We start from the raw sequence: 15,002 nt of genomic DNA, 5'->3' as shown, positions 1-15,002 counted from the left end.
GCATCCATCATAGTACCATGCATGAAGTCAGTGGGGTCTTCAGAACGACCCATTTTGCACCAGAAATGTTTGCAAATGGAGACTGCATGGCTAGGTGCTTGATTTTATACACCTGTGGCAACACCTGGATTCAATCATTAACAGCTGTGGCCAAATACTTTTGTCAACATTATGTATAGTGTAACTACAACAACCACTTAAACATTCAGGTGAAAGTCACCGATTAACACGGTCACTTGATAAACCATAACACCTGCTCACCTAGAGCATCAACAGTGAGGTCTTTAGATTCATGATTATTTCACTCACAAGTTTCTGATTAATACTTTTCTTGCTTAAGCCCACACAATTTATTTTAGATAAAGCATTTGGAAATGTAATCATAAATTAATGTTGTCTTTGATTTAGTTATCCCTCTGTGTATTTACACTATTGTAATCATTTCATTAATATGCAACAAATATAGGCCAAAAAAAGCATTTTCTTTAAGTTAGTCTTTTAAGCTTTTTCATGTCGGATTATATTTTACAGCTTCTTGGCACACAGCAGACTGGAGGAGATGCTGAAATAACCACCTCTTCTATGAAGCAGACAGTATGTTGTGAATTTGGAATAAGTTTGAATCCAAAATCACATCCTGACCTCACAGTTGGAATCAAATCCAATCATTAGAATTCTAAAGATTCACATCTCCATCTCTATCTCTATAAAATATAACCTCAAAGTTCTTGCAGATCCAAGTTAGTGCTAAGATTCACTTCACAGAGGCAAATAAAGTTAAAGTATGCCACTGTATTTGGCTTACTTTAGCAATTGTCTTTTACAAAGACAAACCTACTTGGGTGGACTTGTATTCCCTTAGATCTAGAGCTGAATAGTTTCTGTCTTTGTTGTAAGAACCATCTTCTACTTTCAGGAGACTTCTGTCTTTTATTTGCATCTCCTGGAGCCTCTCTCCAATTGTCATGTGCTGAGGACATTTTAAAGAGGAATCTGTCTTTGTCTGACCAGTTTGAAAGCCGCTGCTATCTTTTTACAGCCCCTGAAGCCCACTGAGACACACCTATGCTATTCATGCTGTACAGAGGAAGCAAATAACACCTCGCTTGTTCAAAGTAGGAGGCTAAAAAAGGAGTTGATCCTCTGAGTGTGGACCCAGACAGGCTCTCATTTAGAGAAGAGTTTTAGTCTCACAGTGAGTCCTGGAATGGAGCAGCCTCCTGTCATGGCCTACATCCACCTTGATCCCAGCCTGCCCAGGAAGCCTCATTATCCTCGCTGCATCCTTCCTGGAAGCTTCTGCTGATCAGTAAATACCACAAGTTCCTCTCCCCGCTGCCTCTGGGAGCGCTCGCCATGGGAGGAGAACGGAAAGGAGGAGAGAAAAAGGCAAGTCTTTCTTTCTTTTTTAGCCTAAGTTGTGAGAGAAATCTCTGCGCCCATTTCAATCACTGGAGCTCAACATGAAACAGCATTGGCAAAAATCAGCAGGCTGTCAATAGTCTAAAGTCTTGGGTGTTTTACTGATATTTCAAGGGACACACTCCTTCAGCACACTTGCCTTAGTTTTATTTGTTGAGCATTGCAACCCCCAACCTTCTCATTACAAGGTGCTGCTTTGTCACCCCAGTGTTAACAAGAGAAATTGCAGCAGTTCTGAACTGAAACATTATTCCTGTCTTGCCTCTGCCACCGGGGACAGCTTATGAATTAATGAGATGTCTGCAGAGATGTCACGTCTTTATCCACTCAATCTCGCCAAAAGAAAAAACAACCTCCATGGAGGAATTGATACAACACAGCGCCATGAATCTTGTCTGTCTACGGGGGCTGGACTCATGGGGGCTCATCTTTAAAAAATGCTTGCTCCTTCTGTTTTGTTATGACAGATATACATGTGGAATTAAATAAACAAGATAAATCAGAGCAACCTACTTTTTCTGACTGAATTTAATTAATCACTGATCTAGATTAGATTCTGTTGAGCACCTAACATTTCTTGTCTCTTCTTTAATGTGCTGCTTCTCATGCTTTATGTGCATGTTAGTGATGTTTAAGGTTTACATATTACAAAGAATGTCCCAAAAAAACTGAATTAACTGATTCTAGATAAGAAATAGACATTTTTTCTTTTCATTTCAGACCATGATCACATATGGCGCACCAACAGAACAAACAATACAAATAACAAAAAGAGTGGAGCGTTTCTGTGGGAATCTGTGCCCATTTATTCTGTTGAGCATTTATAGGGTCAGACGCTGATGTTGAAAAAGAAGGTCTGGCTCATAATCCCTGTTCAAGTTCATCCCTGAGGTCAGGGCTCTGTGTCAAGATCTTCCACACAGAGCTCATCAAACTGTGTCTTCATAGTCCTTGCTTTGTGTCCTGGGGTACCTTCATGTAGGAATAGAAAAGAGTCCTACCCAAACTGTTGCCACAAAGTTGGAAGCATAGCAATGTCCAAAATATCTTGGTATGCTGAAGCATTAAGATTGGCCTTCACTGGAGACAAGGGGCCAAGCCCAATCCCAGAAAAACAGCCCCATATATGGGCTTGATGGTATACCATTATCCTTCCTCCACCAAACTTCATAGTTGGGTCAATGCAGTCAGTCAGGCATACCATTCTCCCAGAATCTACCAAACCTTGGGTCCATTCGAAAAGTCCAAAAAATGACCTCCCAAGTCCTTTCCTATCCACAGGGTCAAGGAAAGGTGGCAGTAAGAGGATAGGAAAGGAGAACAGCAGTGATTAGGAATTCCAACCGAACTCTCCCTAGGTGGATGTTAAGGACGTGACGTGTTATTTGTGTAAAACTACAATTCAAGGTTGATGGACTACAAAATTCGCAGCTACCACTTGGTGGGTTCTCCATGTTATTAGTGCAGCGAATAAAACTTGAAAACCTCAGCGATAAATATGAGCTTTTTATATCCTAAAGTCTCTTCAGGGTGAGGAACTGTGACTGTGAACATCTACAACAGCAGAAACGCTTCTCTATCTGAACTTTCTGCAAAGTCAGTACAACTAGATGAATAATATTCAATACCTTTTATTTCACAACGATATTAAATCATTTTGTGTTATTCCCTACCTATCAATGTTTTCTTTAATTCTCTCGTCTGTTTTAATTGTATTAGTCTACTCTGGTTCTGTCTTTCTTTCAGCTTGTCATGTGAAAAGCTCTATAAACCGTTTTTTGTGTTACTTGCATAATTATGATGAGAAATACAATAATCACAATATGGCAACATGCCAGCTTAATTGCTTGAGTTGGTTGTGGTTTTCAAACAAATGCAGTTTGACATACTGACTGATGGGTTACTGTTTGGATAAAAATGGAAATGAGAAGAAATGAAATCGTTATCATAAGTGGAATGATATAGTTTTTATGTCTGTAATATTACTCTATTCATCCCTATTTCCTTCCGTTTATCACATGTATTATAAGTTTGACAATGAATTTAACTATTTAAATCGGGGCTAGTAAAGTTACAGTCAAACTGATCGCTTGTTTTGATGAGCAGTCAACAGGTGCGTCACTTTAAATGAAGTTTATGCAAAGCATTGTGGGTAGTCTTTTCATCTCTCATTTGGTAAAGGATGGTCAAGTATTTCCTAGGCTAAAGGAGATAATAAAGGAAGTAATGAGGTTCCTTATCAGTCAGAGAATCGAACAGCCTTTAACATGGCCAACACTTAAACACTTCCAGGTCGTTTCACTCAGTTAGGAACCTTCCTAAGCAAAATGGACTATTTGAACGGACCCCCTTACTCCCTTCCTGACAGCCAAAAAGAGAAGCATCATGCGTCACTCCACTGAAGATGTTTCCTCTGCTCCACAGTCCAGTGTTGGTCTGCTTTACTAGTACACCACTCTATCTGACACTTGGCATTAAACTTGGTGATGTGAGGCTTGCATGCAGCTGCCTAGCCATGGAAACCCATTTCATGAAGCTACCACAGTTTTTGTGCTTAAAATAACGCAAAAGGAAGTTCATAACTCTTTATAAAGAGACTAGACTTTCTCCACTATAATATTCAAGCATGTTCGGGAAGTAAGGTGTAGATGTAGCAAGTAAGCTGCTTGAGGGCACCATTGGGCAGGACAGAGGTTTGACACAACCCCATCCATGCTCTAGATGCATATTACCAGCAGCATGGGACAAATAATCTTTGGGCAGAGTATCTCAAGTAGTCCCAAGGGCCCAGAAAACTTCCTGCAGTCTCCAGGCAGGGTTGAAAATCCCCAGACGAAATAGTGGCCATCAAGCTTGACCTTGACTGCTGAGTGATACACGTGTCGACATGTGATCTTGACTCTGCCGTGATGAATCCTTGCATCCTACATGCCTCAAACGTATGCACGTGACTGTATCAAGAATTAGGTAGGTAGTAATTGAACTTCACACAAATATTTATGGTGCCAAAAGTATGAACTGTTACACCTTCAAGCCCAAGATTTTTCATCTCAAACAACCACCAGGTAAAACCGTGTCTTTGTTTATTATTTTTGTTTATGAACAATTAACTAGAAAACTCATTTCATCTCTGTAAGCCTCAACCAGTAAGTCTCTAATGAGCCAGTGTTTAAATGTTGTAGCTAAACATTATACCTGCTACACATCAGCTTGCATTGTAACACTGTGCAGATTTTGCATGCTTGTAATACAGTTTAGCTTATGCATCACTTAACATTAGTAATTTATCCCAGAACTGCTTGCAAGGTTCTTAGTCATCTAGAAAACTTTACCAGAAGACATAAGTCTTATAAAATAAAGTAGGACACCTCATCCTAATTTACAAAATGTAAATAGCATCTCTGTGATGAGATGCCCTACTATATAAGCTTCGCCAGCAAACATTATGTAATGTATGGTACCCTGAGAAGCAAAAAAGTCGTTCTAACAAGCTTTCAGGAGTTTTTCTCTTCTTCAGTCATGAGGCTTATTATGGGTTTATGTCTGCAGGGAGTAATTACATTGTATTCTAAAGGCTTTGTATTTAAGATAAGTAAGAAACCCAGGAATGTCATTATGTTAGGCCTCTGGTTGTAGCATCTTTCATGTAAGAGGTGGCCTGGTCTCTCTGTCTTACATATCCCAGGCATAAGATCATCCACTGGGTCACCTGGATCTATTTTTGTCCACGTTACATTCTACACAAAGCAGTGTCTGGAGCACAAATGCAATTGCTTTGCAGGAATACATTTTGTCAGGGCTTAGCAGCATTACCCTGACAGGGTATTAGGAGAGTGTAGACAACAGACCGTGTGATTATGAGCATGTGCCCATTGACAGGGTAGCTAAAGGACGGTGTCAGAGTAGAGACAGACTCGTCTGGCTGTGTCTCGTCTGACCCCTAAAACTAGAAACAGTTTTAATCAGGTCAAAAAACAACCTGCTGTTCTAATATCTTTGAAAAATATATATTTAAAGATTTTTGTATGGTGTTCATTATGCAGGTAATCTCAGAGAACAGTGGTGTGCTTTTTATTGTAAGATTTTAGCACACACTTTTAAATTCTATATTTTTGGACATTATTCTACATTTAGGGCTAGTTTGAGTCAGTATCTTTCATGTCTTTGGTATTTTCGAGAAGTGTAATTGGCTGGTAAACCAAATGGCTTGGAGACAGAGCAATCTGCCCTGTGTGTGTGTGTATGGGTGTTTAATGGTGCTACAGGACTTTGCCTTGTAATAATGCATTCATTCTTTTAAAAGGCTCTCGACCCTGGCTGCTGTCTGCTGTGCATCATGGGAGATTAAGGGGATGCAGATTGTATCCGCTTCCACTTCAAGCTAAAGATCATTACATACGGCTCTGCGAGGACTGAAAACTTAACTTAAATTAAGATTGAAGGGGTTAATTCAAGAGCAAGAAAAGTCAGCAGCAAAATTTGAAATGGAAATGCACAAGACAGCACCCAGTCAACCTGTTAGAAGATACAATCTGAACTATCCATCCATCCATTTTCTATACCGCTTATTCCGGTAGCAGGGGGTGGTCTGGAGCCTATCCCAGCTGTCATCGGGCGAGAGACTGGGTACAACCTGGACTGGTCACCAGTCAATCGCAGGGCTGACATATAGTGACAGACAACCAAGCACGCTCACATTCACACCTACGGCCAATTAAGAGTCACCAATGAACCTAATGAGCATGGTTTTGGTGGCGGGAGGAAGCTGGAGAACCCGGAGAGAACCCACGCGTGCAAACTCCGCACAGACCGGGAAGCGAACCAGCGACCTTCTTGCTGTGAGGCAACAGCGTTAACCCCTGCACCCGAAATCTGAACTACTTGGAACTCTATGCTAACATTATGATAGGTTTCTGGTTCTGAATTGCCCATTCTAGCATTTTAATGCCGGATTTTAGCTGGCAGAAAGTGATTCAAATCAAAAGTTTAAGTGCTTGGGGCATAGGTGGCCAAGTGGTTTAGGTGCACCCCATGTACGCGGACGGCCCAGGTTCTGGGCGGACGGCGTGAGGCCCTTTACCGCATGTCTCTTCCCCGCTCTCTTCCCTGTCTCTGACTCTATCCACTATTCTCCTCTATCAAATAAAGGCACCAAAATACCCAAAATAAACCTTAAAGAAAAAAAAAAGTTTAAGTGCTAGTTGAAAACACTCAAGAGCAGATTCAGAGCTTTCTCAGGCCTTGTCCACACGGAGAAGAAAACAATATATTTCTGTTTTGTTTTGAAAAAGTTTTCTGTAAACAGATCATTTCAGGAATTGTCAGCATAAGCACGGAATCACTGAAAACAGCTGCAGTATATATGCCAAGACTGCAAGTGGCGCTGTGACGCTGCCACAGACATGCACCAAAACCAAAACTTTCTCCTCGTTGCCCTTCTGATTGTTCTCCGCAGTGAATTTCAGAACATCTAGTGTATGCTGTTCTTGGTGGTGGTAAAGGAGCATCAGATTTAGCTGTAAAAGCCATAATAAGCTCAATAGCTTCTGCAGTACAAACACAACCTTGTAATCCACCATTGCTGTTTTGGTTGGGCCCGCGTGTGCGGCGTCAGTGCACTATGCTATGGCTGACGAAATCGTTTAAAGAAAGATGCGGTTGGCTGTCCACACAGAGATGAAACAGTAAGTGTTCAGAGATTTGTTCATCCTGGAACCGGTTTCAAAAAGTAGCATTTACAGCCTCCCAAAACGCTGTTTCCCTGTTGATGAAACGCCGATGCAACAACACTTTTGCGTATACTCCTGAATTCGTCTCCATGTGGACGGGGCCTTAGACATGACCCATGTAAATATTGTTTGCTTCATCTGAATATATCTGGTTAAATAGTTCTTATTAATATCTAACATCTGTGACACAAAATGTATTGTTTCATTTATGACGTCAATGAAACAAATTTATATGTACTCCTTTTACACAATAGGTTAAGTTAGTTAGATACTTTTAACTTCTAACTAAATACCTCTCAAATCTATAAGGTGGCATTAGTTCAACAAAATCTGCAGTAAAACAAAAGAAGACTAAGCTGCATCAGACTACAGGTCTGAAAGGCAGTGCTTAATTATGTCTGAAACGCACTACTGGATATTACACAGTCAACTGTATGTGGTGCTATTAGAAAGTGGAAGTGTTTAGGAACAACAGCCGGGAAGCAAAGGGACTGAGATTTGTCAGGGTTTGGGCTAGGCCATATAGTGTATGTTGTTTGAACTTCTTTTATTTGTGAAAAATGTATACAAAACATTGTAATTGTAAACCCTTGAGTAAAATATTGTAGCATGTTGGGGAATATATAGGTAGTTTCCCCATCATGCCCTTGGGCATTGTGTTTACATGTGGCCTGTTGTATAGTGATCACTGTTGGAATTCATTTGCTCGTATTACTGCCAGATATAGTCATTTTTGAGGTTAGACACTTTTGCACTATGAGTGAAGTTGTCCACTCAGTTAATTCCTGCCTGTTGGAACGGTCAACATTTAAATGAAAAGTGTGCTGCTCTTATTGTAAGAGCATGTCCTGAGTCAAACTTTAATGTTTCTTTCTCCTCCTTGTATAAGGAGATAGCTCACCACTATGCTACTACACTACTACAGTTGTTGAAAAATCTGTGATAAGTTGACAGAATAAAAGACAAATACATAGCCTTAAAATATATTTTTAAGTCCGTGTAACAACCAAACTGATCTAGGTTAGTCTGAACATTTTATGTTGATGTGAAGTACCTTTCTTTAGTCGGATCACTGTAAAATCATCTTGTTTCAGTTTAGCTCATTGCGTAGAGCAGGTGCCAATATACACAAACTAACTTTTTAATTTTGGACGACTTTTAATAAAATGGAGTAGGACTAACTCAGCTAAATTATATTACATAGAAAAGTTTGTAGTGATGTTTCTATCAAAGTCTAGTTATTATGTTTATATGCACATCATCAAGGATTTGAACTATGAATGAAATACAATACAATGATGAGGCAAAAATAATGTAGGCTCTATTAGCAGAAGTTATAATGCATAATTTAAGGACCTCAATGAAGTACAGTGTTTATAAAAACAATGGTAACAACTGTCCTCTACAATTGTTTCCAAAATGTCTGACGGTAAAAAATCTCATCTAGCTGCATAAAAACAAACTGAATTATTCTGATGTATTGCTTTCACCACTTGATGCTCAAACACAAGATTAAGTGTCTCATTTAAATGCAGGAGGTGTCAATAGTCACATCTCTATTATGCAAATGTTTGATGCTACAGCAACAGGTTGTCCGGGAGCCAGGGTACAAAAAAAAAAGTCTATCTTTAAAGTGCTTTGGTTTTAGTTTTGTCTGCACTCACTTGAACCGGGCTGTCGAAAGGCTGATATGACGAAGCACTTTCCTCCTCTTACAGCCTGGCTGTCTTTAGTGCACGCACGGCATCTCACAGTAGCAACATCAGAACCTTGAGTGGGTTATATCTGCAGTCAGCTTAAAAAAGAAGTCACCGCACACCATCATTTCTTTCTCCTGTGTGACCTTCACTGACTTTGCAAGTTTGACATTTCTGTCAGTTCTCTCCCTCTCAAGGTAAAACTGCCACATATGATGAGTCTTTCTCCTGCAGACATTCGCTCTGATTCACCCTCCCACCTCCCCTCCCTTTGTGATGTACATAACCAAAAGAAGGAAAGCTCTGTGACATTAAGTATCACAATTTTATTACAAAAATTAAATTCTTCATCTCTCAGTTTTGCCATGCTTGGAGCATATAACAATACAGTAAAAAACCCAGACCCAGAGAAGATAGTAAAGCAGATTTCAACAATGCTTTCACAGCACTCTGTCATTCATGCTGTTACTATACAAATACTGTAACATTCCTAATACAGAGTAGTACAAACACCTGCCAAAACACGTCATGTCAGATAACAAACTGTAATTAAAGTACATTTACCAGAGAAACAAGAAACTCAACCCAGCTCAGGAAAGAAAACAGAAACCAATAAACATTGAAATTGCAACTTATAACATACTGAATGTGCTGAATGTTTGTACCAGCCCAAGGCACCCAGGCTTTGTAGCAATGTTGGCAATTTAACGACATTCTTACAGAAACACTTGAAGCGAACGACGATAACAAATTGACTTGTACCACAGTCTGACTTTGCAGTGTCCTATAGCGTACCCTCCTCTCCTGGCGGTCCCTTCGTCAGTCACAGTGCAAGTTCCGGAGGGGCGGAAAGAATAAGGGAGGAGGGATGTGTGTGTGTGTTTGGGGAGGAGGAGGGGGGTCGCAGGGTGCTGTGCCGCGTCAGACATCACTTCAAAGCGCCAAACACCAACAAGAATTGGATGGACAGCGTAATCTCCCACTCTCCGGAGGGAAAGGGGGTGGGGATGGTTATGTAATTCCTCTCTTGGATTGTGAATTGTCCGAGCATAAGGCGCAGATTGCCAGCTGCCAGTCCAAGACGAAAGAAGCCAAATGAAAAGCTTAGGTGTGCTTTCAACTGAATGTCCAAGAAAACGAAGGAGCAACGGATACCAATACTCTCACTGAGGTTTCCAAGATGACATTTTTTCCCTCAAGATGAAAAGTGTTGTTCTGCACATAAATACCTAAGAATGATAGAAATCCCAGATTGAAGCTTACCAATAACTCAAATAGTCTCTAACAAACGTCAAATGAAGACAAAAACGACAAAAGCTCAGAAGTACAGAGAGGCCTCTCTTGATGCAGTTCAGTTGTGGGAGCGACAGGGCTCGAATGTCCATTTGGTTGCTCCGCCAAATATTTCAATGTTGCTCTCCGTCCAGGAGAAGACGTTGCCAGCTGGTGCTTTGCTGTTGCAGGTTGCCAAGTTGTAGATCTCTGCAATAGAAAGTTTCCTATTCCAGATATTTAAGTTTGCTAACTCTCCAACATAAGCTTGTGTGGCGTCAAAACCTCCTCCCAACGTGTCCTGTGGAGCAAGAAGGACAAATGTTACCCATCAGCTCTGAAAGAACACAGCAGAGCTCAGAGTGTCAGCAGAATAAGCAAACGACTCACAGAATGAAACAAGGGAGTCAAAATAATGTGGAAGGTTATATCAAAAAAAGATTCAAGTGACATCAACTAAGAGGATATTTGATCATATTGTAAAACTTCAATTAAAGGCCAGCGTCCTTTCTGTAGAGCCCCCCACCTGTATCTAAGACAGGCTAAAAAAGAAGAGATGCATAGCTGTCTAGTGTTTTCATTGATAAAATACCAATAGAATAGGCCTACACACTTGTTCTTAACAAAAGCCCTTTGTGTAAATGATCCAGTGGGTGCTTTATCAGGATTTTAGTAGATATTTGGAGATCTAATTTTGACAATCACAGAGCAAACAAAGCCTCCAGATGCCTCATGTTTTTATAAAGTAAGGAAGTAGAAAAATAACGTATTCATACAGCTCCGTAGGGCAGCACAGCACTCTTTAGACTTTATCAATAGAGGTATCCCTCACTCCCTCACAGTTCAAGAAGGTGGCATACAAACCAAGATCAAATGACTAATTTGTAATCAACCTTGCTCATAGATATCATAATTTTGTACATGGGTAAATATTCTATCTGGTGAAAATATCAAATATAATAGTCTTTTTCCAACTTTGCTGTGCAGGAGATTAGTTTGACAATAATTAAAGCCTGTCTCATATCGACACCTGTCCCAAATAAAAGCATAAACTGAAGAAAATGCAAGCCTGGGCTATTATATGAAGTCTTACAGTATTCCTACGTTGAATCTGAATCTGTCTTCAGTAATGCAAACAAACTTGGATTTAAAGGTGCAGTGTGTAATAATTAACCAGCAAGCATTTGGCAGAAAAAATTTAATATATATAAATAGGCCTGAGTAAATGAGTGTTTAAGCACCTGAATATTTAAAAATGCTGTTTTTCATGAACTTAGTGTAAGCCTTTTATTCATACCTCCCCTCCAAGGACTCCTCCATGGATTTTTGCATCTCGCATGTTTCTACAGTACCACGGAGGACTCCAAATAACAGAAAGGCATTTTCTAGAATTCTACTGGTTGACACAATTATCACAGGAAGTGAGAATTGCAGTCTAGAATCTAACTGTTAGATGTCGCTAATATCCCCAACTTTAACTGCTCCTTTAAAAGCAAATGGCTTTGCTTCTCTTGATGAAATACAGTATGATTGTCCACTTAATGTAAGAACGCATACCAGGATTTATTTAGCACGTTTAGCATTGTCTGATGGAAAAAATCACTGGATATGAAAAAGGGCTAGTAAATGAGGGCTGCAATTAAAGACTATATCAATAATAGGCACATGTGCTGATTACTTCCATATTTAATCTTTCCCAGAGCCCAATGCTTCAGCCCATCCCTGTCTGATTCACTGTCATAAATGACAGAAAATCAGCTGTTTTTTAAAGCTAGAACAACAGATGGTCTGATAATCAACATGAATATGACTAAAATATTATTTTTTCCCAATAATTCCTCTTGATAGGTCCATAAATGAATTCAATGACTGTTGCAATATACTTCAGAGTAGCTCTTATTGTCTTTCTCTGTTGAAAACACTCAAAAACTGTTCTGCTGCCAAAATTTGAGTCAGTGATGGGATGATAAATGGCACACTAATGTGTGATGAAAGCCTTAATTAGGTACCTCTTCAAATGTCTCTAAAATCTAATTTCACAAATATTCAAGCCTTTAATCTTTGACCAGAATTAAAAGCTAAAACTGTGTCAGGATTAGTCCCAAATACATGAGGCGATTAAAGTGCAGGAATTAAAATCACTGATGTGAAAATGAAAATCTCCACCTGCTCTTGTCCCAGGACCAGCACTCCCTCTGGTTTGATGGGGTGGTACGGTGCCAGATTCTCCCCGCTGCCTCGCAACACTCCGTCCTGATAGGCTTCCCACATCCCGTCACGGGTGGTCCACGTGATGCACAGGTGATGCCACTTCCCGTCATTGATGAGGAACGGCAGCTTTGCAACCTGTAAAGACATCACCGTCAGGTCTTTGTTTCACACTTCTTAAGCAGAGTCAGTGAAAAGTTGCACTCCTACTTCTTGCTGAATAACCCCTCCTTTATCTGTTCTTCTATAAAAAGTCAAGTGTTTCTCACCCTTGCACCTTTCCTTTCCAATTTTAGGTCTGTAAGTGGGAACTTATCAGGTAACTCTGACTCATCCAATCAGAAAGTTTTCTACAATAACCTTATTCGACTCTTCCTCCTCTCTAAGTTGCATTATGAAATTCATTCTGAACCTACATGTAAATGCACAAGGCTATGCAAAGGTGAGAAATCAGTGAGACTTCATTTATCCATAGTAAAGATTTTAAAGTTACCTTGTCATTGATAAGAATCTCCATTGGGTTGTTCCCCCACTCGATCAGCACCAGCTCGTTGGACTGGCCTGCAACAGCATAGGAGAAGGGCGTCCCCACCCCAGGAGAGGCGTTGGACTTGATCCACAGACACACGCTGAAGGAGTACATCTCAGGGAGGCTCCTCTTGGCTTTGGCATACATGTAGTTGGTTCTCAAGGGGAAGGTGAGCTGAAATTTGTCTGTTGGCCTGGTGTCCTTACCTAAACGAGAGGATAAAGGCATATTTCCTGAAAGGTGGACATTTTCATCAAGTATTTGAGTATAACAAACATGAAGTCATTCTGAACTTTTTAGGATTTATATAATTAAAATGAGTCCTGTTGTATGCATTTGTTTCTATTTAAATATAAAATGCTTGTTTGAGTGTTAAGAGTCTGATTTGCAAATTAAAATGAAGCAGTAAAGGACAGAGTTTTGGCAAGGATTTTCTCTCTCCTGTCTGTTGATTCATCCCCTCCCTCTCCCTTCAAAACAACACTCGCACGCGCATTTGCACGCCTAATAAAAGCTGAATCGCATTCAAATGGTGCCAGCGCGTGGCGCAACCAGCAAAGTTTTCTTGCCTCTGACCTCTACGGACGCATCCCTCTCTGTTTCTGCGGGACATACAGTTCGGTTTTTCGTTTACAAAGACAGAAAGTGAGCGAAGCAAAAGTGCAAACAGGTCTGGAGATATGCAAAGCAATGCAGCTTTCCTCTCCTCCCTCACACTATCTGTGCGCAACGTGATGGTTGCGGCAATCCAAACGCTTCCACATGAGTGCTGCTGAATGTTCTGCTTTGTTTTAACTTGAGGCTTAAACCCAGGTGAGCTTTGGTTCAATTCTAAATATTAATAACACTTCATTACAGCCTGTTTAAATGAGCTGAAAGTCCAAACGCACCTTTCTCCAGGTCCGTGATGCGGTGGTGCAGGGAGGTGAGCGTGGACTCCACTCTGTTCCGCTGATCGGTTTCGTTCCTGGAGCCCGGTTTGGTCTCCTCTAGCGTGTTGACCCGGGACAGGACCTGCTTCTCCATGTCGTCTATCTTGTTCTGCAGCAGGTCCTTGAGGCTGTTCGCCTGTGCGGTGCCGTTTCCTCGGCTGTACTGCTGCAGTGGACAGAGGGACAGACAGTGGGTTAAAAGAGGACAGGCTGATAAACTCTGACACCTTATGCCCTGTGAGGCTTTCAGCTTCACTTATTGTGTTTCTGTCTCTGCGTCATGCTGTCCAAAAGGCGGTAACCACATTCACTGTTTACTTTAGAGCATCAACAGAGGGAATATCTAAAACACTCAAAGCTGAGACTAAAGCAGACCTGGGCTGCAGCAGGGTAAAAATCTAATAACCTGGAGGCTAATTTAATGAACTTTTGACCTGATCTGTGCCGCTGTCCTCTACTTGCCTACCTCTAGATTCTCCAGTCTCTGCTTCAGGGTCTGTAAAGTCTGACCCAGCTGGGCCAGAGTGTCCGTGGTGCCCCTGGATACATCCCCCATCGTGTTCTTTGACCCCGGCCGTCTCCCTCCGGGTCCCGCTGCCGGGAGGCTCTGGCTCTCGCAGCGGCTCAACTTGGACGTTAGTTCCCTGATTGTCTCCCTTTGGTTCATTATTGTTTCCTTTTGCTGCAGCACGGTCTCCCGCAGCTGCATGACCGTAGTCTTCAAGTCCTCCGCCGGCCCGCTGTTCTGCATCGTGGCCGTGCACAAGTCCATATCCTTGGGCACCGACGTGCAAATAAACTGCGTCTGTCCGAAGTCTTGCGCGGAGCTTTCCACAACAACTAGGCAAGAAAGTAGAAAAAGTTTCCACGAGAATCCGTCCATGTTTCCAGTCATGCACCGCGGCTCAGTGAGTGAGTGTGTGGAGTGTTGGTGAGGTTTCAGCACCACGGAGCTGTCCACTGAAGCTGTGAGCTCTGCCGTCTGTGTGCACTTTATATAGCGGACATAACGCAGCGCAGATTCACCGCATCACTGAGGGGAGGCAGCGGGTTCTGCTCTACCTACTGAGTCCAGCCCCTTATTTAAGGTCGTCCTGGATGTTTGCAAAGCACCCACACAGTCGTTTCCTACAACAGCACAGAGCGCCTACACTGTCTAATGGAGTAAAAGACTTCTTTATTACCAGACCAGTGAAAGGAGGAAGACATGGTC

At 41.4% G+C, this 15,002-nt stretch overlaps 1 protein-coding gene across 1 annotated transcript; it reads right to left on the bottom strand.

The window, feature by feature from the left end:
* Positions 1-9,207: 9,207 nt before the first annotated feature.
* LOC121508751 (neuronal pentraxin-1-like) lies at positions 9,208-14,737 on the bottom strand. Its single transcript, XM_041785817.1, has 5 exons — positions 14,256-14,737; positions 13,748-13,955; positions 12,822-13,063; positions 12,287-12,466; positions 9,208-10,421 (listed from the first exon to the last, which is right to left on the bottom strand). The coding sequence occupies exons 1-5, from the start codon at positions 14,682-14,684 to the stop codon at positions 10,200-10,202; spliced, it is 1,281 nt and encodes a 426-aa protein (XP_041641751.1). The 5' UTR covers positions 14,685-14,737; the 3' UTR covers positions 9,208-10,199.
* Between the last annotated feature and the right edge of the window lie 265 nt (positions 14,738-15,002).

Source organism: Cheilinus undulatus, linkage group 4, assembly GCF_018320785.1.
Source record: "Cheilinus undulatus linkage group 4, ASM1832078v1, whole genome shotgun sequence".
NCBI classification, from domain to species: Eukaryota; Metazoa; Chordata; class Actinopteri; order Labriformes; family Labridae; genus Cheilinus; species Cheilinus undulatus.
The sequence above is the reverse complement of the archived record's forward strand: the minus strand, read 5'-3'. Positions and strand labels throughout refer to the sequence as shown.

What these genes read in the sequence shown, in the direction of transcription:
- LOC121508751 (XM_041785817.1), bottom strand. Translation starts at nt 14,684, where the DNA reads ATGACTGGAAACATGGACGGATTCTCGTGGAAACTTTTTCTACTTTCT. An exon ending in AGAGACTGGAGAATCTAGAG is followed by an intron (nt 13,956 to 14,255) that starts GTAGGCAAGTAG and finishes TGTCCACTGCAG; the next exon opens with CAGTACAGCCGAGGAAACGG. An exon ending in TGGTCCTGGGACAAGAGCAG is followed by an intron (nt 10,422 to 12,286) that starts GTGGAGATTTTC and finishes CTTGCTCCACAG; the next exon opens with GACACGTTGGGAGGAGGTTT.